Genomic DNA, 26,748 nt, shown 5'->3' with positions numbered 1-26,748 from the left:
AAGTAAGGAGCACCCAAGTCACACTATTATTTTCATTAGAATAACACTGTTTTACTAACCCGTTCCCAGTTATGTACAGCCCCAGTAATGATAAAATGAATACGGCCTCAACAGAATGGTCTAGACTAGAATTTAGATGGAACATCCAATTTTAACGTAAAGTCCATGTCCGCTTTCAATCATAGAAGGTCCATATTACGTTAGACAGAGTCCGTCTCAGCTAACTTTGCACCTCCTTTAATAGAAGAAAGTGAGGGTGTCACTAAGACGTCGTGTTTTCATAGAAATTTACATTAAAGATGACATTACCACACTAATGCCATGCAGAGTTAGATCGGTCCGAGTCTATAGTAATTTTTTTTGTAATTAGTGTTCGGGTTCAGGTATCGGCGAGTAGCGCGGTGAGGGCGTCCAGGAACTGCGCTCGTTGCGCCGCGGGCAGCGTCACCACCGAGGAGTCCACGTGGTCCAGCGACACCGACACGCCGCTCTTGGCGGCGGCTTGGGAGAAGGCGGCGCCGAATAAGCTGCAAAAAATAGTTTATTTTTACTCGAGTTTCCTCGGCACCGTTCTTCGATTCGTATCGAATACACATTTAATTGCATATTCTCGATTTTTACATAGTTCAGTTTATACAGGTTTTCGATCGTCGTCGAGCAGCCGAAATGAGACTTTAATACATGGACGAATTTTTTATTGGAATGGAAACGCACAATACTTACTTAGCGGGCTCCTGCCTCCGGGGCGGTACTCCCAGCATGATGCAGCGCTGCGAGTCCAGCGGCGCGCTCGCCACCAGCGCCCCGGCGCCCGCCGCGTCGGCCGCCCAGCGCGCCGCCACGCTCAGCCAGATGGGGCCCGACACCCAAGCCGCCTCCGGGGTACCCTGCAATTGAACGATGAAGTATGTGAAGGGTCTAGCCAAATGTAGGGCTCTAGCTGATAGTGTAGCGTTGACAAGTCTAGCGACCGCTTCTAGAGATCTTTGTACGGACTGTATGCCTAGGCGAAGGTTCCGGTTTTCACTCTCTATGTACAGTCGAGGGCATAAATATATATACATTCCTAAAGATTCAAAAATATGTGTACGCTCTTACACCTTAAACAATAAAGTCATGTACACATATTTTTGAGCCATTTGTCTGAATCGACATTTTTGCCTTCGACTGTAGCATCGTTAACACAAAGTACCACGTATAGAGTTTTGAATGATTCACGGTTAGTTTCACTAGACTTATATTGACCGGGATATAGACCGTGATTACCTTTCGTGTGTTTGCCCACAAATAATACAAAAGGTAATCACGGTCTATATCCCGGTCAATATAAGTCTAAGTACCACGTATAATTTAAAACCTTATGGCAATAACATAAAGTCCTTACCTCGTGAACGATGAAGTATGTGAAGGGTCTAGCCAAATGTAGGGCTCTAGCTGATAGTGTAGCATTGACAAGTCTAGCGACCGCTTCTAGAGATCTTTGTACGGACTGTATGCCTAGGCGAAGGTTCCGGTTTTCACTCTCTATGTACAGTCGAGGGCATAAATATATATACATTCCTAAAGATTCAAAAATATGTGTACGCTCTTACACCTTAAACAATAAAGTCATGTACACATATTTTTGAGCCATTTGTCTGAATCGACATTTTTGCCTTCGACTGTAGCATCGTTAACACAAAGTACCACGTATAGAGTTTTGAATGATTCACGGTTAGTTTCACTAGACTTATATTGACCGGGATATAGACCGTGATTACCTTTCGTGTGTTTGCCCACAAATAATACAAAAGGTAATCACGGTCTATATCCCGGTCAATATAAGTCTAAGTACCACGTATAATTTAAAACCTTATGGCAATAACATAAAGTCCTTACCTCGTGAACGATGAAGTATGTGAAGGGTCCAGCCAGATGTAGGGCTCTCGCTGACAAAGTAGCGTTGACAAGTCTAGCCACAGCTTCTAGTGATTGTTGTGCGGACTGTATGCCTAGACGAAGGCTCTCGTTTTCACTCTCTAGGTCTAAGGCGGATAGGGCTAGCTGGAAGCCTTCTGAGCGGGATATGGTTTCCTGAAATGTAAAAGTAATTTTGAGTCAATCGGTCTGTCTTCTTGTGATCTTGTGTGTGTGTGTGTGTGTGTGTGTGTGTGTGTGTGTGTGTGTGTGTGTGTGTGTGTGTGTGTGTGTGTGTGTGTGTGTGTGTGTGTGTGTGTGTGTGTGTGTGTGTGTGTGTGTGTGTGTGTTAGCGTCCATAATTTAGTAGTGCTGGCTGTATTGGTTATGTAACAAGTGTTGTGTGAAAGAGACGGACTCACGTGTTCGAGCAGCGCGGCAGTAGCGTATACGGCGTCCAACGCCGACAGAGGCGGCGCGTGCGCGCGTCTGGAAATATATATCATCACAAATTTTATCATAACATTAAATGGTTTTTTAGATAGTGTACCAAAATCTTAAAATTAAAAATATTATAAAAGGGCATTTTCACGGGGACTTACATGCATGCGAAATTTTATAGAAATCGGTTCAGTAGAAGTGGTCGAAAAATCGATTGCAAGATTTGAAACACACTTACATAACTCACACTCATGTCTTAGCCATTTTGAAAAACTGGATAAGTGCGAGTCGGACTCGCCCACCGAGGGTTCCGTACTTTTTAGTATTTGTTGTTATAACGGCAACAGAAATACATAATCTGTGAAATTGTCAACTGCCTAGCTATCACGGTTTATGAGATACAGCCTGGTGACAGACAGACGGACAGATGGACAGCGGAGTCTTGGTATAGATAATAAAAAACCGTCTAATTATCGAATTTGCTCACAAAATTGAACGAGAATCGGTTGAGAAATGCGACCAAAAGAACAGCTCGCGCTTCGGACCGGTGCTCGGTCAATAAATCAACCTCTCTATCCACCTCCAACTGCACTGAGGGTGCTAAATTGAATACTAAGCACAGGCTATATACCTAAGTATATATGCGGTCCGGGACACATCGCGGAGCCCTAAGCGCCCGCCAGCTGTCTCCAGGGCTTCGAGCAACCCTCGGCGGAGCTCCACGTCCATGGAGCGGTACGCTTGTCGTGCTTGTTGTAATGGGAATCTAAAAATACAAGATTTAGGATTTCTTTTACTCATTATTTGCATGTTAATATTTTTATATTTACATATTTCATTTTAGTATCTAGGAAACAAGGCTTACATCCAAGGCCACCAGGCTAAAAAATAAGTTCATTTCCGTTGCCAATGAGGTTTTGGGATTATACTTTTTTATAAATAAATATAGGACATTCTTACACAGATTGACTAAGTCCCACAGTAAGCTCAAGAAGGCTTGTGTTATGGGTACTCAGACAACGATATATATAATATACAAATACATAAATACATAGAAAACACCCATGACTCAGGAACAAATATCTGTGCTCATCACACAAATAAATGCCCTTACCGGGATTCGAACCCAGGACCATCGGCTTCACAGGCAGGGTCACTACCCACTAGGCCAGACCGGTCGTCTTATTACTTTACTAATTTTACTATGGGACCAAACGCGAAATCGTGAAAAAAATTTACCCTCCCATAGAAAATGGACCAGTCAAAATGCATGAAACAGCCAAATTTTTTTTCGCCATTTCGGGCATTTTCCCATAGTAAAAGTTGCTCAGTATAATCCCAAAACCTCCCTGGCAACGGGAATTCACTTGACTTATATTGACCGGGATATAGGCCGTGATTACCGCTTGTATTATTTATGAGTTCCCGATATTACGACGCAGTTACATGCATCATGTTCACGGGTGACTGAAGATAGCCTGAGACATTCAAAACTCTAATTGGGAATGCACTTATTTTTTAGCCACCGTGTATATAATTATATGAGGATTATGTTTACCCCATATCAGCTAACAGTTGCCGTAATCTGGAGACCCCGGCGAGGGAATGGAGTTTGAGGAACGGCCCAATACTGGGCGAGTGTTTGAGCGCACTCTCCAGGGACCACCAGCGGTATAGCGGCAGAGGGGCATCTTTCTCTAAAACTAGCTCCACTGACTGAAATGAAAAAAGGTCAAAAAAGGTTGTCCCAGAAGTACCACGTCACAGTGACACCGGAGGTAGGTTAACTCAAGAGGAACGTAACCAGCCTAACATGACCCCAGTAAAAGTTGCACGGTTTTCGAGTTATTAGCGAAATAAAAAATAAAAATTGAGAATATTCCCTATTTGTTTTAAAATTTTTAGTACCTACCTGCTACAGCATCGATAACTCGAAAACCATGCTACTTTTACTGGGGTCATGTTCCGCTGGGCGGAATGCCTAACTGCATTACTCCACGGAAGAAAAAAACTGAACTGATACTTTAGACCTTCAAGAAAAGAGCGTACTCCCATCTTAAAGGCCGGCAACGCACTTACAATCCCTCTGGTGTTGCGGGAGTCCATGGGCGACGGTAATGGCTTACCATCAGGCGATTTGTCTGCTCGATTACCATATAGCTGCATATTCCAAGAACTTGCGTAAATAAATGAATGAGTGAACCTGATTTTAGTGCCCGTCTTATGAACTACTTAACACATTCGCGGACACGAATGCTATAGCATTCGCGTAGTTTTTGGTTTCGAACACACCACACGTGACGTCTCCGTCCGCGAACGTGTTAAATAGAGTTTTTGGTCAAATTTGCAATTTATTGTTGAACTTGCAGCTGATACAAAAACGAATAGTAATTTCAAAATTCTGCTTTCATAGCAAAACGTGTTGTCGTGTACGTGACTTTAACTCTGGTGCCGATATCTATGAAGTTCACGTAAAAACGTGACATTTTTGGTGGGAGCGGCTAGACATTTTCGTGACAAATGGCGGTTATTATCAGTGATCGAAATAGGCAGAGTATAAACACCTAAACTTGGTAGAAGTCATAAAGTGGAGACTGCCTTGCGCTAAAAAATTTTTTGCGGGTCTATAAAGTCCCGGAAATGTACTAAGTCCATAATATCGATATAAATACGGAAAAAACAATGCTTCCTCGTTAGGCGTAAAATAAAACAACCAATTTTTTTTGGTAATCGAGGCACCAAACACCCAGTCTTCACGTTGCGCTTTTCACGTAACGTTCAAAACGCGTAGTGGCCCCTATTTTCTTTTGAGCAGTATATAGTATAGAAAGTTACAATACGGAACCCTAAAAATTTTTTTACGCCTATTGATTGTATTGGACACAAAACGAAGAATGCGTTGTTTTTTACCGTATTTATAACAATTTACTTAGTACGTTAAATTTAATTAAAAATGTTATCGCAAGGCAGTCTCCACTTTATGACTTTGTTCTACCAAGTTTAGGTATTTATCCTCTGCCTATTCCGATCACAGGTTATTAGGTAATAGAGGACTGTCTCATTTCAAACATAGACAGAGATAATCATACTATCTTTCTCTTACACTAGTACTAGCACCCAAAAAAAAAGCATGAGTATAGTTTTTTTGGTTCTTATTTACTGCCAATTTGGTTTGACCAACTATACTTACATTGTCACTACTATGACTCCGGGCCCTCGTGAGTAAACCTGCGTCCAGCAGACAGGCGGCCGCGCCTCGGGCTCCCCACGCCTCGTGAGCCGCGCTGGCCACCGCCCCGGCCCAGGCTTCTCGGGGCCCTAGGCGGGATACTAGCCATGATAGATCTAGGGCTACCAGCGCACTCTACAATAATCAGAAAATAAGAACTATAAAAAAACAAACTTTCCTACATAATTATAAACCATCTTCAGAGTCGGAGGTTTGTATAAATTGTGTATGTAGGTTTTTAGGGTTCCGCACCTAAAGGGTAAAAACGGGACCCTATTACTAAGACTCCTCTGTCCGTCTGTCTGTCACCAGGCTGTATCTCATCAACCGTTATAGCTAGACAGTTGAAATTATCACAGATGTATTTCTGTTGCCTCTATAACAACAAATACTAAAAAGTACGGAACCCTCAGTGGGCGAGTCCGACTCACACTTGTACGGTTTTTTTATTTCAAATAATTCACTTTAGATACAAGCTTTTATCAGACCAATTTGAGTGTACACTGATTTCAGAATAACATCTAGAGGCAGAGTATGATTCAAATATCATTCTGATACTTAAGTCAAACTTAAACAAATCAACTAAACACAACAGTTGCTAGTCTTTTTATTTTTTATAGTTTGTCTTGTGAACATGAATGAGGATAACCAAGGAATAATATTGTACTTACAGGTTTGCCGTAGTACGAAAACTGCGTGTAATTGAACATGAGCGTATCTCGGCGCTCTTCCCAAGCGCGGCGCGCGCGGCGGCGCTCCACCATCGCCTCCAGGCCCTCGCGCCCGCCCTCGGACTCCTCTTCCTGAAATAACACCTTACTTACTCATGGCCTATCACCAAAGAAGAACTCTTTAGAGAAGCCAATGAAAGTCTGAAAGGTATTGTTCTGAGGCAGCACCTAAAAACGGCTATTCGAATCTGTGCTTCACCACTGGCTTTCACTTTTTTTTTTGCGCGGCAGCGGAGGCGGCCGAGGCCCTCAAAAAGCGCAAATACGGGAGTCTCGACACCAACTACAACTTTGTTGCATTTGAAGTCGAGACTCTTGGTCCATGGGGCCTCGCAGCACAGGGCCTATACCGGCAATTGGCGAAACGGCTGGTGGATGGGACCGGAGATAAGAGAGCTGGCAGCTTCCTCGCCCAACGCTTGAGCATAGCGATCCAGCGCGGAAATGCTGCCAGCATCCTCGGCACCATGCCATGGGGGCCCATTTTAGATTTAGATTTTTAGTTTTATAGTAGTTTTAGTTTAGTTAATTGTAGTTTATTTTTTTCTGTAAGGCTTTATTTATTGTTTCCATTTTCAAGATTATAACAACTTTTTCTTTAATATATGACATCTATTTCAATTTATAATTTACAAGTTATTTAAATTTTATTTAAACTAATAACTAGGCACAGTATCTATGCATTAAACTTCATAAGTTTCTAGAATTGTAAAGCACTATTAAAAAGCAATATTATAGTGCAGGTGTTAGTTTTTTTTAAATCTGGTTTTTATTGAGGCTTTGGACAATGAAAGGGACTTTGGACTTTGGAAGGTGAACATGTCAGCCTCAGGTGTTAGTTAACTTCTTGTTTTGAATGAATTGAATATATTATGTAAATCCAATTATGACGTGTAATATGAAATATTATTATAAATAAATGAGTATGAGTAAGTTATGCAAGGTATATACAAGTGATTTCAACTAACCTCTTCATCCTCATCATCCCTGAAGATGTCATCAAAGTTTGGGATCTTCTCCTCTTCATCTTTGTATACTAGTCTCACCTGAAATATTATGATAGCTTTAGCAAATATTAAATATGTTCATTTTGGAATTAGATTCTCTTCTCTCAGGGTCAGTTTTGAAGATTCTTTTTTTAAATTCTTCAACCACATATAACCCTAACCTGTAGCACAAAATAAGCCCTAATAGCACAAAATGTTCAATGTTAGAATGCTTTTATATATTTATGATATGATGAAATTGTATTGAAACCTACATGTTTCTACTTAACATACATAAACAAATAATTGAAGTATTTACACACATATATACACGAGCTAGAATAATACAAATAAATGCACTAACCTGCCCATCGCTGTAAACATTGCACACATCTGTAGGTTTATGGCAATCCAGTACAAAGAACACCACATCTTCCTCCGGCTGCAGAATGTCCACCAAGTCTATAGTGCCCCCACAGTTTACCAGGCACACGTACTTTATCTCCTCATTGTTCTCCTCATAAGCTTGCTTCAACTCCGCGATACCCCCCACAGGCACTAAAGTATACGAAATATTGTCGCATTTGAACAAACCCTGGAGTATCTTACAAGTACATATCGCGTCGACGTCGTAGTGGACCAACAACAACACCCTCTGCAAGAAATATTTAATGTTACACGCGTGAAATGTAAGCGCATTCAAGTAAATACACACTTTACTTACGTTTCCTAAAAGTACGTTGTAGAAATCATTTTTCAGGTCCTCGACGAACATTTTGGATCTACACGGGTGTTATTGTCGAAAAATTAGGATTTCATGTTTGCTTTGAAAATTGGACGAAATTATTTTCTTTTCACCGTTATCGCAGGACAAAAACACGAACACCTGTCTTGTCGATTGTCGAAATTATCCGTCAGATCAGAAGAGAAATGTCACGCGTTTGGCGCCAATTTTTGTGTACGTTCAGAAATTTATCAAAGCACACATAACATATGTATAGGTTGATTTTGAATATCATTTCAACTTTAAGAATTTGTGTTATTTTATGTCCATATTTGTTTAATTTATTGCATGATAATTTTATCACTACCAAATAAATGAACTGAAAATATCCCTGCTTGCACACAGAGAATGAAGCTTGCGCATGTAGAAGCGTTTGCGCAGGTTTCATGCATCGTGTTTGTACACGATCTCGAGCATGTACTAGCGCAGCCGCAATGAACCATCTCCATCTGCCCAAGTACTAGCCGTAACAGACTACCCCACCGCACCACGACCTTGATGCGATATCGATATGATCGTTAGTGTGTAAGGTGGTCGTCGTATGTGCGTTAAGGACGCAACTATAAGTTAGAGCGAGAAAGAGATATTTTGACGCACCAAGGTCGTGGTGCGGTAGTCTGTTACGGCTAACCCACGTGATCAGAGAGCCTGCCGTGAACCACGTCTGCGAGCCTCTCTGTCGCACTTGTAAATTCGTACGTAAGTGTGACAGGGAGGAAACACGTCAAACGTGGTTCGCGGTAGGCCCTCTGCCCTTTCCAATAACTCGGGCATCCAGCTTAGGTTCTGCCTGCACAAGAATCTGCACTAACCTGAAATACCCCATGCTTTAAGGCTGGTTTTAGGGCTTATTCTGACGGCGCACGAACTCGCATGCGAACTATTAAGGTTACATCCAATTCAACCGTCCGAACAAATACCGCAATAAAACTCACATCCGAGTTAAAGTTGTAACACACCATCGCACCGCACCAAGGTCATTATGCACCCATAAGAGCGAGAAAGAGATATCGCTTTCTCGCTCTTATTTATGAATACGTCGCACAATGACCTTGGTGCGGTGCGATGGTGTGTTAAAGAACACTAAAAAAACATGACAGAGAACCCTACTACTGCGATATATGTAAATATCAGTTTCAAGCAAAGCAATATTTAGTCCAGAAGCATAGTTAGAAGAAATATGAGGAATAAACATTTAACTACAGCCTTGTAATATTTGTCTAACTCAGGCTTTATCGCTACATATAACAAATACACACTGGGGAAAAACCGTTCAGTTGTGATAAATGTGTCAAGAAATTTCGGAACTTTATCAGACCTCGCCGGTTAACCCTACTGCTGCAATATTTGTAAAATAGCAGGTGGGGTAGCGATATCGCCTTAATCAGTGGTTGTACAAATAAAATTAAACACATTTTTCGTCGGACTATTTTAATTACAATATTACAAAATTAAATCCTAGAAAGTTAGATTTTCTTAGAAGAACGACAAAACTTAACTTCTTTTTTTTTCGAGGTTGAGTTTTTAATTCTGATCTACATATAATATGTTAGATCTGCTGATCTTTGCAGCGATTGCAAGCTTCAACGTGGTGCTGCGCTATCGCATATGCAGTTGTACCGGGTCTCACCAGATTCGACGTCAAAGCGCGATGATAGGACTTTATTAGAGACACTTCAGTTTCCTCTGGATACAAATAGTCCTTCAATTCATAGCACAAGCGGTCTTCTGGGCAATCCAGAGCCCTCAAGCAACCAGCGTACTCAGACCAAATGAGCTTCCGCCATTTTACATCATGCCTCTGAGCTAGAGGCACTAAAACGCAAGCAGCGAAGTTGCAATCCCCATAACTAACTGACTGGAACTGCTCAAGAAACTGCGTATAAAATCCTTGGAAATTACTCAATCCAGTTAGCTGTTGATCAAAATTGAACTCGCTACTCCTCTTAAACAAAACCTCAAGGCATTTCTGTAACAGGATCTTGATCCTCGCATCCAAGAATAAGGAATTGTCACACAGAAAAACGCACATTAATCGGCAGAATCTATCGGTCACATTTATGTCTTTCAGGAGATCAGGAAAGCAGTATTCGTTAAATAAGATCCATTCTAAACTGCTCCTGATGACGAATTCTTTCGCTGTTGATTCTTTTATGTTTAATCCAAGAACTTTTTGAGAAGTCTGCTCTTGACTCTTGCTGTATAGATGTAAAATGGGTAAATATATCCAGTCTCTTGGTAGAATCGGTTCCTGCCATTTCCTGAGTACAATATTAGCGCCAGTGTCTTTGTAACTAAGGTTTATAACTGTGCTGTAACACAATTTTATCTCTTCTATTGATGTCAGCGCTTTCGAGAAGCCATCGGCATCGGATAAAGACACCAGGTTCATTAACCTTTCCGCTGTGAACCACTGCTTATTGAACACGATGTTTCTAAACAAGAACTCCAGGTCACCACCCTTATCAACTCTGAGAATGTAACATAGTTTGTTAGCCACAGCGTACAACAAATCTTTCTTTGATTCAGGGACGTCGATTTTCACGGCAACTTTTATTATGCTGATTACAAGATCTGTCTCCGTTCTTGTGAACCAATTATCACTAAGGCTTGGCGATTTTTGAGCGAGTTTCTCGATATACGGCTCAAGGTTTTGTACGAAAGTCTGCGCAATTTTTTCTTCGTTTAATGCTTCAAGAAGATTGAACAAGGATGCTAGGAATGGTATAGGTGACAAACTGTTTAGTATTGGTAATGTTTTTAGTTCAGAGTCAACAACTGATGCGCCAAGGCTCATCAAGTTTTTAGTGAAATGCAAATCTTTAGTTTCTATCCCTGATAACAGATTCGAACTGGACTCAAGGTGTGCTATGATGTTTAATAATCCAGCAGAATTCGAAAGTTTAGTCAAGGATTCCTTCAAGAAGCCCATATCCACTTGATCAAATGTAATAATTGTTTTACAACAGTCCAGAACGGAGCAGAGCAGACGTAGATGACCACAAGTGTAACTTTCACTTTGAGATACTTGTGCCAGCCATTTTCTTGCTCCTTTCAGTAAAATACAGAGCTGCCCTTTATTACTATCAGGCAGTTTTTGAGTGCACCATATTTTGCTGGCAAATTGTAGAATTACTGCCGCATGTGTAGCATTTAATACTGATGATGTAACAAACACATCTGTGTTTTGGACATGTATGTACAAAGCTGATAATACAATGGGGAATATGGATAGGAATTCATCCACACCAAGATCATGATGTAGCAAGTTAGTCATGATGCAGAAGGCTTCTATTTGTACGCGTAGACCACTTGTCCTGTCTGCTTCTGTGCTTATACATTGCAAAACAGGTTCTAATATAGAGTACTTTGATAGTAATATGTCTCCGATTTCTCTTGATTGTAAAGAAAGGATTCTGAGTAACCTCATAGTCAGTTGTGACAGCTGGTTATTCTTGTAATTCTTAAAGATATCTTTAACATTGTTCATCAAATGTTCCATTTTAACTATTGTCATGGCTGTCTCAGGTGAATCTCTAGCAAGTCTAGTCAAAATTTGCAAGCAATATTGAACTGAATTTATATTTGGTTTTATATTTCCTAAAATGTACTGTATTCTTGTAAGAACATCAGTTCTCAATAGAGCGGCTATAATATCAACTTCAGCCAAGTGATAATCTTTTAATTCTGACTCTTTTGATTCCAATTCTTCAATTTCTGACTTGTCATTTTCCAGACAAGGCTGCTGCAGACCGGCTTCAAATCCTAATAAGGCATCTAAACTTGCTTCTTCTATCCTATTATAAATTAGGTTCCTTATTGCTTTCAAAGAAGGTTCAATAATAGCTTCTGCCTTATCATCTAACGAAAATCGCAATACAAAAAGTATTTTACTGAGAGGTATGTCTATTATGCCTTTGTAAGTGCCTGCGGAGTAGTATTCTAGTATTCCTGCTAATGTGTTTAAAGCAAAGACTCTTTGCTGAGTTACCATGGAGCGAGTTAGTTCAAAGAGCTCTGTAAGGGTGTATCCCGGTCTATGAGGTTCTTCACCGTGATGGAAAAGAGTTTTTGTTTCTTCTGTATAAGGTAAGGTGTATGGTAAAAGGTACCCTTTGAAATCAAAGCGGGCTTCATAAGGTTTGTCAGGGGTAATGTTATTGCTTTCCTTGGTGGCTTTAATCCACTCAAGTTTGTCTTTCTCTAATGAGTCAAAATGCAGCCATTTATTGACATTGGGGTGTGATAATATGTCATTATCCCAAGTATCATCGTCAGTCACTGATGATACCATTGGTACATCCTGTGGTGTCATTTTTTGGCTCTTTGGTGAATGTTTATCACCTACTGAGATTGCGTTCTCAATTTTCCTTTTAGCTTTAATAAACTTTATCAAATTAGGATCTATTTCAGCAAGTAATTTTTGCTGTTCCTCTAATATTTCCTTTTCAGACATTTTACTTAACAGATTAACATTTTCAGTATGGATGACATCAGCATCTTTTGAAGATACAATGTAACTTTTTTCTGGAAGATTAACCTGTTTAGACATGTCTGATTTACTTGAGTTTGTTGGCTCATCAATATCCATTTTTAACGGTTCCTCTTGCTGCTTCTTTTGAATGTATAATGAATGGATACTTTTTAAACTGGGAGCTATATTAAAATCGCATTTCATAGCCACAGGAAAGCCTTGAGTAGGCATTGGTTGGAAACTCAAATCTACATCACAATTTGTGTTTTTTTCTATGATATTGCTCATAACTGAAGCTATAATTTTTGGATAGTATACCTTGTCATCGTCCATTTCTGTTTCCTTGGGAACTTCTTCCATATTCTTCTCCAAAATGTCTCCCATAACGGAGCCAGTACTGGTTTCGAACCGGACTCGCTTTTCATTATTGAGGCCCTTAGACTGTGCGTATTTTGAAGGCTTACGCCCAACAGACTTCTCAGGCTTACTGCTTGGGGGCTTTGGAGTTTCTGTCACTTGTGGCCGCAGATTTGTTACAGAAGCCGACGGGCGAAATTTAGCGTCTTTGTTCTTTTCACGTAAGTATTCTTCTTGCATTCGTAGAATGTCTTCCTCATCTTCTTCAGGGTTGGGACGTTTGAGCATTTTGTATAAATAATATTGCCGATATATCAACAAATGTGCGAATAACGATAATTTCGCTATGAAATGAAATGCTGCAAGCGAGTGCGGAGTGCGTCTCAGATTGTTTTCATGGTGTGACATTAGATGATGGTTTGTGAAGATTGCTAATATTGCCATTCTACACGATCATAATAAGCCAAGTAAGCCAACTCAACAGAAACACGTCAACTTCCAATAATTTTTAATGTGAAGCTCTTGTAAATGAAATAAAATGTTTATATGTTACTTTGACACGTTCAATTTTACTTTGAGATATTTTTATTGAGGAATCGAAAAGTATTTGTATCATGGTTTTTAACTAGCGCTATTCGTAAACGCAAAACTTATCTGTCAAAACGAACACGTGACCATGACATAAGGTTTATAGGTTAGGATTTTATTTTGAAATCACTAGTTTTGTTTTGTTAGTGAAGGATAAAAAATAATAAACCTCAAAATGCCTAACGTGAAAAAAAATATGGAGAGACTGAAACATCCAAACAGCAGGAAAACTCAAAAACTGGCATCGAAAATGAAGAGAAACGAAAGAAAAGACAACAACAAACTTGGCACTCACATCAAACAGAATTTAATTGGTGAAAAAATCCTCTGGTTCAAGGATATGATTCCTGAAGATTGTCTAGTATTAACGAAGGAGCAGACTCTGGAGTTGGTCGAAACTTATTTAGCAAGATTTAATGAAGAGCTAGAACAGATTGCTTTAAAGAATTCTATAGGTCATCGTAAGAATCGTCATCAGCATGCGAGTAGGGAAGACATCATTAACATTACTAAGAAGAGGGAGCAGGATGAGTTTGAGACATGTGGTCTGGAGATGCCGGACCTCCTGAATGCGGAACAGGTGCAAGTTTTGAGGAACTGGAACGGAGAACTAAGGTTTCTGCAGCATTTTAAGCTTAAAAGATTTGCTAGAAAGCATTTAATATAATTTTAAGTAGACAACTGTCTTTTATTGCGTCCTTCCACACTATTTCAATACACACATGACACCAGTGTTGGCCGAATGTTAATTGCAATTAACCAGTACAAATTGAACCGTAATTCATTCAGTCATTGCTTCTAACTCTTGCATTTGTACACATACCCTACTTACAGAAGGTTGGTAGAGCAGAAGGAGCAAAGCTCTTCCTTTCTGACGTGTCTAAGCAAAGCTGTACAAATTTGAGTCCTCGCCCTGTGAAGGTCTCCCCAACTAAAAATTGTATATGCCGGTTTTCCCCACAGTGACCTTGCTTTCAGTGGCGTTGACTCAAAACATTCAATCTTGAATCTAGTGGCCAACTTTTCAATAACTAATAATAATTAGAACAGCAATTTGATAGCCATTAATTTTCAATCTGTGACAATAGCAATTTAGTAGTTTTAGTTTAGTAGCCCAATTTTGTTATCAACTGGTATCACTGTTTGTCCCAAACTGATAAAATATTTTTTAACAAAACAAAATACAGCTAGCTCCATTAACAGCAGCAAACCAATGGAACGGCCTTAAATTAAGCATGTCAAATATTAAGGCCATGTTTTGAACAGCCACAATTTTACTGCATACGAAAGGTAAATGTAAAACCAATTTTATTACATAGAAATAAAACACAATTCAGCTAAAACATTTTTTATTGCTTTTATACTAATGAGGAAAGGATGTAAATGATGCTTTTAGATCTCAAACATATGTCTAGGCACTTTGAATAGTCTATAACATTACTTAACTTAATTACTTTAAACAATTGCCTCCTCAAAGTAGATTAAACATAATGAAGATTGATCTTTTGGATGGACTTTTTAGAGTCAACATCATACATTCAAGTAAATTCTGTTTTATAAATATGGTAAAAAAAAATTGTTTATTTCGGACTAACATAATCCATAGATCAAGATGTTAGTAAAATGCATTTAGGTATTTTCTACTGAGGCAGAGATTGGTTGTAATCCACTTCCACATCTCTTCTCCACTTCGCCGTTAGAGGGAGCAAGTGATAATGCTATGAGATAGCTGCGTCCTTTGGACTGGCCTAAGCTGGGCCATCGTGTAGAGGAGCCCTTACAACGTTGAATGGGAGGCCATCTCCGCCTCAATGGAAAGGCAGTGAAGGGTCATGCAGATATTTAGGTTCTGGCTATTTTTGAAAATTAAGGATGGTATACGATTTTAAGACGGGAGAAACGATGTTGTCAAAAGTGTCACAACTTCAAACTCTGATAAATCCACTCGCCCCTATCAGCAAATATATCATCTACCCTATTACCTTTTCTTAATACCAAAATAGTATAATCTGAACTGACAGATGGAGTTATCAGAGTTTGAAGTTAAGCAACTCAAAAAGTCGTCGCTATCTGGGGCAATTAGCTCCATGCATGAATTTATTTTTATTTTTGGATTCATAATTTATATCGTTGGAACACCGGAAATGATAAAAATACTTTTGTAAACCTTAACATTATTTTATTAAAAAATATTTAAAATATTGAAAATTTTTGCGGTTGAAACGCTCATAATTTTTGGCGCGAATTCGACAGAGCGTGATGACGTCACACGTTGGGCGGCCCAACTGACGTTTGCTACTAATGACACTAATCTGTCGAACGCGTGACGTCACGTGGCGTTTCGAGCGTTTCGCTCACTAGCTTTTCGCGGGCAAATTTTTGTACTTTTTATTTATAATTTTAAGTAATTAAATGGTAATTTAAAAACGGAAATGCATTTGTAACATGATATAATGGTAACAAACATCCGAATAAAACATATTTCGGTTAAAATATAAACTTCATGCATGAGGCTAATTTTTCATAAGTAAGAATTAATTAGAGTCAGACTAAGTGAAGTCTGCAACGAACTGTTACGAACGAACGTGTTATTTATACGTCATAATTTCATAGAAGTTTGACGTTTAAAATAACACTTGCACTTTGCACTGCGTGTGCTATCAAAATCGTTGCAGACTTTTCTTGGTTTAACTCCAGGATCTTTAACTTAAAAAAAAGGAAGAGAACTTTTATTTTTCCTCGTCTGTACGACCCTAAAGGGGCCTAGATGGGCCACATTTTATTTTCACTGCAATATGTGGCCGGCAACTATTGGTGTCCCCCTCTTACTCACATGTTAGAGGAAGACACCAATAGTTGCTGGCCACATATTGCAGTGAAAATATGGCCAGTCTACAGGCCCCATAAATAGTTTTTTCATTATTTGTGTACGAAAATCAGCCATATGAATAAATGGGTAGGTTTCGTTACATCATGGAAATGACTAATTGAAATGTAAACATGTATGGGTGAACGGCCAAGATGCTATGAAATATATGGTCAAAATTAAGATCTGTACCTAACTATAATATTAAGCAAGGATGTATTTAGATAAATAATAAAATTATTTGAGATTATCGAAACTGATATTAAAGACTCTTCCAGTTAACACCAGTCATCCTTATATTGTAAATTAAATCATTTTTATTTCGACCAACTAGGATCATAATTTACACTCTTTTTTTTATTATGACATTTTTTGGCCGTTTAAATTTTTTTTTTTTAAACTGCATATTTTGCGTGATTAACATTTTCTTTATTACAATAAGCATTAAGTAATCCAGTTTATCTTAATTTAAGAGTAATTTGAATAAATTAATGATATATTTACATGTGATTACTAAATACATACATTTATAATAGTAGACTTTATACATATTAGTCGGACAGATTTATTTATAAAATACAAATTATCACATAAAAAATACACAACACAAAACACTGACGAAATTTATACACATTATTACACCTGCCGGGCTACTCTAGCACATGATTGGCGCGAGAGTATCTCGCCGCGACATAGACTACCCGTCCCCCTTTAATTCATACAGTTAGAAGACGGGTAGTCTATCTCGCGGCGAGATACTCTCGCGCCAATCATGTGCTCGGCCTACTGTGAAGTACTCAGGTAAAGGTAACACATTTTTAATCTTCAATTTGGTGCCATATGAATATAAACTTATAAAATGTGTCTCCTACGGGTCTAAGACATACGAGTATAGTGATATAAATTTCTAACGCATGGCAAATTAATGGATTAAGTGAGATTTAATGGATAAAAAAAGTAGACTAGACAGTTATACAACCCCAATTCTTTCTATTAATAATAATATAATTTCATTTTTTTGCACATTTTAAGGCATTAATCAGTTTGTAATTAATTCCATTGTGTAACGATCATTAGTCATAAAATTTGTTTTTACACGAATTAAGCAATTAAATTGCTTAACTGTGTAATTTTTTTAAATTCATCCATACAACACTAGGTACTCATTAAGTTATGTGCCAGTGTAAGAACTTTGTTTTTCGAACTGTTTTGCATATCTTTAAATTAATCCGTAACGCCCAAAACCTAAGCCTAGCGTACCTAATATTGTACCGTGTATTCATAATAATTTGAATTAAAATTAATGTTTTTAATATAATAATCTTTTAACTTCGTCGTAGTCGGTTAAATGTATGACCAATTTTCGTAACACAGTGAAATTAATTTTAGACAAATTAAGTTCTTAACACGTAAAAAAATGTTGCAACTCTTAAACTAACTAAATATTTTGGAGATGGATGCAGTTGTTTATTTTTATATTTTCTTTACTTAATAATTGTAAATCTATTGAAGGAGATAATTTAAAACATTTATGTATTTCATTATATTGAGATCAGAATAAAATATCATAAACAGGACCAAGTTATCTTAATTCTTAAAAATATCAGAGAAATTCGAACCATCGCTTCTATTTCAAACGGTTATTTTAAATTATCCCTGTATGTATAGCTATATTGTATAGCTTTATATAATTCAATCAATTAATTTATTTTGCTGTAACACACAAAACACACTGTGTATTACAGCAAAATAAATTAATTGATTGAATGATTGATTGATTGAATTGCGACGTCATCGAATTTATGTAATGAAATTTGACAACAAAAATACCTCAAAGGGGAGGAACATTCTACATTGTATCTTTTTGCAATTTAAAATCAATATCATGAAAAATATAGACTGCAATCATTACTGAAACGCACTAATACATAGAGAACAAACCTCAATGTAAGTCAAGTAACAAAGAGGAACCTTTGACTCTTTGCCTTAATATTTTATTTTAATTCCATGAAAATAATGGTAGATGTATATTATATGTTTTTCTCTAACTTTATCTATGCCCCCTCCTGTTTACTACTTACGAAGTTTACATTATTATCCAGTTTCAATACTTTAAATAACATAACTTAATATAAATTATGCGTAATTAGTTATTCGAAGAATATAAATTAATCAAATTCTTAATCATCAGATCGTCATCGTCATTCCTTTACATAGAACAATGGTAGGCATTCCTGATAGCCCCTTTGAAAATTTTAAAAAAGGTAAAAAAAATTAGTACAATTCTGTGTAAGATTGTCCCCAAATATATATTTCTGATCTTTCCGTAAGAAACTGATCATATTTGTATCCTTAATGACAGAACGACGAATTGAAATAAAATATCAACCTGGAAATTATTATGGGTGATTAAGAACACAGTTAAACAGTAAGCACTTATCTACAATTTAATTTATCCTTTGTGTAACGAAGTAACGTGTAGTATAAATATATGACAAATTTTCGTTACATAATGTCGATACATCAATTTAAGTTGTACTAAATTAATATTCGTCATTATCTTTTATTCCTCCTATTAGGAGGATCTTCGATATAACTTTATGAAATATTAATTTAATAAAATTATGCTCCATTTCTTTTATGTTATATTGATGTTTACAGACAAACATAACTGAGTGACTTATTTAGCCTATGACATAATACCATTGATATGAAAGGATTCTAAGATTAATAGAAACAATAGTGATTTGTAACATTGGTATTATTTCAACGGCAGAATGACAAAGTCACATAGTTTTAATTGCTTACATTTTTAAAAACACTGATATGAACTGAGTTAAATTCAGTTATAGATCAATTTATAGTCCTAAAACAATAAGTAGGTATTAAGAAGATATTCTATTTTCTCTTAAAGGGTTTCCTCTTAAAGAGACAATTAAGAGAACTTAAGAGAAGATAAAACCAAATAATTTTCTCATTTTTCAAAATGAAGTGACAAAGCACCACTAACTGCGGATGACACTTATAGCAAATACTGATATGCCATTTACAGGAATATTCCCATAATAGGAATGTTCCCTATATGGTACCAGTCATTATTCCAAAGTTCCTACATGATAGGACAGTCAGTAACAAATGTAGTAAGTGCTCAAAATTAAATTTTATGGTTAGGAGATCAATGACATTTTTAATTACCTCATTAGAGTAAATTGACGTTTCTGGGCGCGGGCGTGAAAATAAAACCTCTTGTATTTTGTATGATAAAAATTCTGGTCGAATTTCGAGTCTTTTTTGCATTTTTATCGAGAACGATTTTTTCTGCTCTATACAACACAACCGAGGTTTGAACCCGCAATTTTTGACCACCACACACGTCATCCCTATTACCGCCAAAGACGACGACTAACGCACGCGGGTACAGCGCAATATCAATTTTCCTGCATACAACAAGATTCACGATGACGCGCCGCGCACGCAGGTGTAGCGTTCAAAGGGTTATCTGTTTTTTATTATCATTTATATGTCAATTTTTCTAAACGCTCTATTTACTCTAGCTAATTAAAAACACGACTGTATAATATTGAACACATTAAATTAGCAGCTGACCGGTCCTACCTAACAAAGTGTGATGAATTCGAAGGCTTACTCAAGGCGATCAGGTGAAGAGCGGCAGATGGTAGAAGTCGTAGCCTCGTTGCCCGCGCGCTGCTAACCAGATGTACACCACGTGGTAGGCGCCGGGGACGAAGCAGATCATACCTACAACAGAGTACATGAATTACGAGGTAGGGTTCACTTACTAGAACTTCAAGTTATATCTATCTTTGCTAGACCAAAGAGGATATAATAATAATAGGATAGAGCGGTACTGTCATTGTAAATTTTGTAGCCACATTAAATTCACTGCCATCTATCGACACATGATTAAAACTAAAAATAAAAATATCAAAAAATTTATTTATATATGGATAAATGATTTTTTTTATTTGCAATAATTGCATTGATTATTTTTATATTATTTTGACCCATGTTCTTTCACTGATATGCGGTAAAATTGTTAAATAACAAACGAAACCGTCAACGCCCTCTATACGAGAGTAGGCCAAAGGTAGTGGCGCCATCTGATTCAGAATCAAATTTCGAGGCAAGTTTTTTCCTTGGACTGTATCCAATCTTTGCTAGACTTATATTGACCGGGATATAGACCGTGATTACCTTTTGTATTGTTTATGAGCTCCCGATATTTCGACGCAGTTACATGCATCTTGTTCACGGGTGACTGAAGATAGCGGGTGGGTGTCAATGTTGTCCCATCCCCCGGTCTATATCCCGGTCAATATAAGTCTAGTGAAACTAACCGTGAATCGCACTTAAACTATCGTGAGACATATTTCAAAATATTTATCAGTACGGTTTTTACTCACTATTATTTTTAGTCGCTTTTGGCGACATGTTTCGGATTCTTTGGGACACTCGTGCCTGAGGATGGATTCCCAAAGAATCCGAAACATGTCGCCAAAAGCGACTAAAAATAATAGTGAGTAAAAACCGTACTGATAAATATTCTAACCGTGAATCATTCAAAACTCTTAGTGTTCATTTAGTTTTAGACGGTGCATCGCATGCGAATTTCATTACATTGCGATATTAGATCGTTCGGCTGAATTGGATGTAACCTTAATAGTCCGCAATGTAATTAAATTCGCATGTGAGTTCGCGGGCCGTTTAAATGGGCCCAATGTGGCTACCACCAGTTTGGCACTGATATAAACGCTATCATAGAGTAACTTATACTAGAGCGGTACTGTCATAGTAAATTTTGTAACCCCAGTAAATTCACTGCCATCTGTCGACACACTTTAAAACTAAAAATAAATATTTATAAAAATACGATAAAATGTATTAAAGAAACTATTCTTATACATAATAGTAAGTTTATTAAAGAAATAACTATATATTATATAATAGAACTATGAAATTATCAGGCAATGTATAGGTAGGTATATAAAAGGCCTATGTCCCGTTCCGACTGTCACCTGGTCCAATCGTGCCAAAAATGCTAGCGGCATTGCCGCGTTGCACGGCAAGCGATATTTGCTGGACCAGGTAAGAGCCGGAACGGGGGTCGCAGCCCCTATACCTCAAACGTCGCCCCAAAGTTTTTATAAATGTTTTGGCCTCCGCACACCAAGGCCCCGCCGTTTCTATAGCGACCGGAACAAAGTCGTATGTTTAAATATGGATAAATGATTTTTTTATTTGCATAAATTATTTTTATATGATTTTGACCCATGTTCTTTCACTGGTATGCGTTAAAATTATAAATAACAAACGAAACAGTCAACGCCCTCTATACGAGTGTAGGCCAAAACTAGTGGCGCCATCTGATCGAGAATCAAATTTTCGTGATTTTCGAGGCACGTTTTTTCCTTAGACTGTATCCATCTATTACGGAGTTATATCTATCTTTGACGCTATCGAGAACGTAACTTACTTTCTATGCATCTTGCTTGTACTCGCATATAAGTACGAGCGAGATGTATCCTCGTAAGGCCCACCATAAAAAGTTTCTCTATTTTTAATTTGAACCTATTAGGGTGACTTTCGTTTGTTTCAGAAAACAATGAAACAAAAGAAATACTACTTTATTTAGTATGGAAAAGGTTCAAATTAGATTGAAACAGAGTGTACATTGTAATGCACATTGGGCCTTACGGGGGTATAGAAAGTAAATTACGTAGACGTTAGCCTATGTGTCAGTTCTGACACTGTCAGTGACTTATGGTACGGGTACTTGTAGCCAGCTGGTACTTGTTGTCTTGGATTTTTCAGTTTGAAATGAATGTTTTAATTGAATGTTTTTCCCTGTGGTGAAAGGCGTAAAAAAAATCCCAGCTATTACAAATGGTAACAACTTCTTGATAACGGCTGGTAATTATAGGGTATCTGTAGTCTAATCCATATGGATCATGTAAGAATGTTAACAAATAAGTTTTTTGGCAAAAAAAATAATTTTTCGAATTTAAACTATTGTGAGACATATTAACTTAACTAACTTAGCGGTTTCACTCACGTATTTTTAGTCACTCGCGCCTAGAGCCTAGGTCTCCATACATAGAGACCTAGGCTCTCCGAAACATGTCGCGCGAGTGACTTAAAATACGTGAGTGAAACCGCTAAATTAGTTAAATTAAATTTTTGATAGAAACTTTTATCGTCAGTTTTTCTTATTTGTTCATAAAATAAACTATACTAATATTGGGAATTCCACTCAACAGCGGCTGTTGTAACTTTCCTACAAAAAAGGTGTCATTGATAGTAGTTTTCGCGTAATGTATTTCATTAAAAAAGTACCTGCTACAAAGAAAACCGCCCCCTGCAGTCCATTCTCTGGCTCCGCAACAGCAAAGGCTCCCATCCCCAGTAAACCCACGCCAACAACCAACAGAATGACAGCTGCGCATACTGTCTTCCAGTTCTCTCTGACTTTGGGATGGTTCCAGCAGTACGTTGCTTGTGTGGCCTCTACATACTCGTGGATTAGAGAGTCAGAGTCTCGGGAGGTCGTGTCGTCTGTGCATTTGTATGTTTTATTACTGGAGAAAGAAATAACATTAATTAGCAGTTATTTAAAATGCACTTAGCTATGTCTAAATGAATTCCAGAAAATATTAACCTATATAAAAATACATTTATTCAGGTAACAATTATTTTACAGCACACCAACATATCTAATAATGACAGACTAGGTATGCAGCAATGCAGTATATAAAGCTTGACCAAGAATATATGATCACGCGTCATGTGGCGGAATTTCAATGAAACAAATTTTTTCATACTATACTGAACTGTCACCCTATACATGAGAATGAACAGCGCCCTCTTGACAATGATCATATATTACTGGTCAGGCTTTAAATAAACATGAATCAGTCTAGATACTCTGAATCAACTTTCTATGAGAGCAGACTAAAGATCAAAACAAATATGTCATAAATTAGGTCATTATTTACAGGAAAACCTCAAACTAAAAACTAACCAATTTTAAAGTCCTATGGTTTTGTTTTTTTGGTTAATAAATTTTGGTAAACGTATTTTAAAGTTACTAAAACTGGTTCCATATAAATTAATATTCAGGTCAGTGATCTAAGTCTACTGAAATGCTTATATACAAGATCTTATTTATGTCTACTATTCCACATACAGGGTGGCTAAAAAATAAGTGCATTCTCGTTGCCAGTGAGGTTTTGGGATTATACTGAACAACTTTTACTATGGGACCAATCACGAAATCACGAAAATAAATATATTTTGACATGTTTTCATCATTTCAAACTATATTTTTTAAAGACTTATCAAAGAGGAAGGCAGATATAATTATTTAATAAATAGGTTTTGAATTAGACAAATACATACTTTCAGTTAGCACTACTACTACTACTAAGTCACTATACGTGACGTTTTCAACCAAAAGGTACTGCGTTGTAGCTTGTCGATAAGGTTGATTTCCAATTGAAGCTATATGGAAATAGCGCCTTATTGACAACCGACAATAAGTACATTTTAGGTTGAAAATGGCACATATGATAAGTTAATCTCATATGTATTGTATTCTAGCATATTTGAGAAGTAAATAAACAACAATATTTGAAAGTATTACGTTGTTTTAGGATTTTGCTAAGCTGAACACATATTGTTATCTAAGTATTTACAGTGTTTACTCTATTTCAACAGGGCAAGTTGTAAAACATAATCTTATCATCACATTGCGTATTGCAACAACTATCACAAATGAATTTTTGGCAAAAATTTCCTTTTTGGAACAAGCTTTTATCGCTGACTGTATTTTTCTTTCCATAGGTAAGTAACTAATACTCATCGAGACAATTCTATAAACCCCAAACACAATTAGGTTGTGTTGTTTGATCACAGAGTTCCTATGGCCACCTCCTGTCTCCATCATCAGATCAGCTCTATGGTACCATAATATTGCATTGTCACCCGACTTACATATGTATACAAATTTTCAGCTTCATTGAAAGTCGGGAAGAGGGTCAAATTTAACTTGCAAGATTTGACCCGTACAAACATAGTTACATTGCAAGTTAATAAAAAGCTTGCAATAATAATAAAACAAAAGTTACTGCCGATGAAACGATGACCGATATTTCAAAATACTTGACTTGCTTCACTTCTCATAACAATAATCTTGTCAATAAGGAAATACAGGTCATTGCACTAGTTTAAATTAGCAATAATTAGACCGATAATTAGCGTAAAATGAAGTGTGAAGTAGGTCTGCGGGGCGCGAGTAACGGCTGGCTCGATTAGACCAGTTCAAAAGCCTTTTGCCCCATTAAGGCCAGTCTCTGACTCACGTAAAGGTCAAGATCGCGACAGTATGGTACAAAGAAATGTTCGGAATAACGCTCAATTAAACTCACAGCTGTTGCGCTATAAAACAATAACGTCATAAATAATTACCTGGACAAATATTCACTTCCATTCTTATATTTATTATTCTGCAACGGCGATCTGTCGCCCGTAGCGCCATACACTTTTATAGCTTCGTCCGTCTCCTCCTCGAAGGCGTCGTCGATTGAAAATCGTTTGTCACTATTACCGAACGGTCTCGTCATTATTAAATTTTATTGTTCTTTAATTGGACAAGTAAAAGAAACATTACAACTTATTACAAAGACAAAACAATGCTGTCAATTTGTCATATCAACATGCGCCATATTGATTTCGCTATGTTCAAAAACCATCATTAATCAAATTATATAAATTGCAATGTGTTTTTGTATGTTATTAATTAGTTATAGAATAAAATTTGTGAACCGCACTTAATAGCAGGGAATAATTACTTGCAGTAACGTCGTTTCTGCTCACATTCTTTAAATAAAAGGAGCGCGAGTAAACTACGCGCACATCACAAAAGGATTCAGGATTCAGAACGTCAACAAAACAACAAAATTAAAACGTACTTTATAATTTGCTTTGGTTTTATGTTTATACTAAGTTTGTTGATGTATTTATATTCTAATTATTTCATTTTTATAACATTATAAGTTCAAATGTTAAATTTACTGAATGAGGGCTATCGTTTTCTTGCTCACCAGTTGGCGCCTCTGTTGATGGTGGTCCAAAAGACTATAGAAAAGCTGTCAGTCATTGAAGTGACAAGTGACATTTGACATTTCGAACTATGGAAAAGACCTCAGAATAATGACTAAAGCATAGAAGTCGGGCAAAAATGCTTCGCAAATATGTATACCCGTACTTTACTTCCTTACGAATTAGATAATGTGCCGAAAAGAGATGCATATATGCTTGTTATTTCTCATTTACGTACGGTGTCATAAGTTTGATAATTTGCTAGGGATGTAACTGTGTCGACTTTTTATATCGATAAATTATGCATAAGTTTATGTGCCGTGTAAAATAATAATCACGAAATTGGCAAATTGATAATAGTCTGGCTAATGAAAGTTGAACCTGAAATAACGTGGCAATTTCAAGAAATCTGTAGCAGGCGGCTCGTTGAAATGAAATGAAATGAAATGCGTGGAATACAAGGATTGCATAACTTTTACACTTTTTATAATTTTCATATTCTAAAAATCATTAAAAAGTATAAAAAATATGCAAACCTTGGAATCAAAGAGCCGCCTGATATGAGGATTAATGCATGTACCTAATATAGCTTTTATCTCATTTGCAGTCTACCACTACCACTCAGAACCGTCTAACTATACCTCTCGTTTTTTTATCATTAGAAAGAAGGCGAGCGATCTTAACGTGTCGTTTTATCGAAAAACACTTTGAAAATAAGTCACAACAAATATAATATACGATCATTTACATACTTTTGCTTTCATACGTAAAATATTGTTATATTTATAAAAAAAACTTGTCAATAAAAAGACACGTGGAAATGGTTTACCGTTTTTTCTAATGCTAAAAGACTAAGTATAGTTTCTAGTCATGTACAGTCAGCTGCAGAGAAAAGGCACCCCCCTGCATACAAAGTTCTGTAAATTAGTATGGACGTGGGGTACCTTTTCTCTGCAGCTGACTGTACCAAATAGGAAATAATAAAAAAAAACGTTCGTGTAATATTTTTTAATTATTTAATAATAGGGAATATTACGCGAAACTCGGCGTAGGTGGCGCCACTATCACAATCTGAGGGTCTATCGCGCAACAAGAAAATCGAACTTTCGTTATCTAACATCTCTGTCACTCTTGCGTATTCGAGCGATAAAGAGGCAGCTAGATAACGAAATTTCGGATTCGAGTTTTCCGGTAGGTCCCCTGAAAACTTGTCAAAAACCTGTTAAAGGTACAGTATGAATAAGTTACTCTACGGTGCACTAAAAAAGCTAGTGCTGCA

At 37.2% G+C, this 26,748-nt stretch overlaps 4 protein-coding genes across 5 annotated transcripts; 1 reads left to right on the top strand and 3 right to left on the bottom strand.

Moving 5' to 3' along the window:
* Positions 1-368: 368 nt before the first annotated feature.
* Positions 369-8,185, bottom strand: LOC134750202 (cell division control protein 45 homolog). Its single transcript, XM_063685334.1, has 11 exons — positions 8,008-8,185; positions 7,648-7,938; positions 7,266-7,343; positions 6,238-6,369; positions 5,528-5,701; positions 3,896-4,053; positions 2,969-3,103; positions 2,319-2,385; positions 1,879-2,073; positions 724-887; positions 369-527 (listed from the first exon to the last, which is right to left on the bottom strand). Exons 1-11 carry the CDS (start codon positions 8,056-8,058, stop codon positions 380-382), a joined length of 1,593 nt encoding a protein of 530 aa, XP_063541404.1. The 5' UTR covers positions 8,059-8,185; the 3' UTR covers positions 369-379.
* A 1,316-nt stretch (positions 8,186-9,501) lies between these two features.
* On the bottom strand, positions 9,502-13,283 carry LOC134750184 (RNA polymerase II-associated protein 1). Its single transcript, XM_063685309.1, has one exon. It carries the CDS (start codon positions 13,184-13,186, stop codon positions 9,617-9,619), a length of 3,570 nt encoding a protein of 1,189 aa, XP_063541379.1. The 5' UTR covers positions 13,187-13,283; the 3' UTR covers positions 9,502-9,616.
* A 306-nt stretch (positions 13,284-13,589) lies between these two features.
* LOC134750377 (translation machinery-associated protein 16 homolog) lies at positions 13,590-14,167 on the top strand. The gene has a single exon (XM_063685538.1). The coding sequence runs from the start codon at positions 13,662-13,664 to the stop codon at positions 14,151-14,153; it is 492 nt and encodes a 163-aa protein (XP_063541608.1). The 5' UTR covers positions 13,590-13,661; the 3' UTR covers positions 14,154-14,167.
* Positions 14,168-14,818: 651 nt separating this feature from the next.
* LOC134750376 (transmembrane protein 134) lies at positions 14,819-25,113 on the bottom strand. Of its 2 annotated transcripts, XR_010128556.1 has the most exons (4): positions 24,837-25,113; positions 22,707-22,948; positions 17,150-20,111; positions 14,819-17,005 (listed from the first exon to the last, which is right to left on the bottom strand). XR_010128556.1 is itself a non-coding variant. In XM_063685537.1 (3 exons), exons 1-3 carry the CDS (start codon positions 24,989-24,991, stop codon positions 20,008-20,010), a joined length of 501 nt encoding a protein of 166 aa, XP_063541607.1. In that variant the 5' UTR covers positions 24,992-25,113; the 3' UTR covers positions 17,070-20,007. The 2 variants fall into 2 exon arrangements, 1 of the variants encoding a protein (XP_063541607.1); XM_063685537.1 differs by lacking the exon at positions 14,819-17,005 and having other exon boundaries at positions 17,070-20,111.
* Between the last annotated feature and the right edge of the window lie 1,635 nt (positions 25,114-26,748).

Source organism: Cydia strobilella, chromosome 19, assembly GCF_947568885.1.
Source record: "Cydia strobilella chromosome 19, ilCydStro3.1, whole genome shotgun sequence".
Taxonomy (NCBI): domain Eukaryota; kingdom Metazoa; phylum Arthropoda; class Insecta; order Lepidoptera; family Tortricidae; genus Cydia; species Cydia strobilella.
The sequence above is the reverse complement of the archived record's forward strand: the minus strand, read 5'-3'. Positions and strand labels throughout refer to the sequence as shown.

Bases quoted from the DNA above. Each gene is read 5' to 3' on its own strand.
- LOC134750376 (XM_063685537.1), bottom strand. From the start codon at position 24,991: ATGACGAGACCGTTCGGTAATAGTGACAAACGATTTTCAATCGACGAC. The intron at 22,949-24,836 runs GTAATTATTTAT...TTCTTTCTCCAG, and splicing joins GGAAGTGAATATTTGTCCAG to TAATAAAACATACAAATGCA. The intron at 20,112-22,706 runs GTACTTTTTTAA...ACTCTGTTGTAG, and splicing joins GGCGGTTTTCTTTGTAGCAG to GTATGATCTGCTTCGTCCCC.
- LOC134750377 (XM_063685538.1), top strand. From the start codon at position 13,662: ATGCCTAACGTGAAAAAAAATATGGAGAGACTGAAACATCCAAACAGC.
- LOC134750202 (XM_063685334.1), bottom strand. From the start codon at position 8,058: ATGTTCGTCGAGGACCTGAAAAATGATTTCTACAACGTACTTTTAGGA. The intron at 6,370-7,265 runs GTTAGTTGAAAT...GTGTTATTTCAG, and splicing joins GGGATGATGAGGATGAAGAG to GAAGAGGAGTCCGAGGGCGG. The intron at 4,054-5,527 runs GTAAGTATAGTT...TTTTCATTTCAG, and splicing joins GGAGTCATAGTAGTGACAAT to TCAGTGGAGCTAGTTTTAGA.
- LOC134750184 (XM_063685309.1), bottom strand. From the start codon at position 13,186: ATGCTCAAACGTCCCAACCCTGAAGAAGATGAGGAAGACATTCTACGA.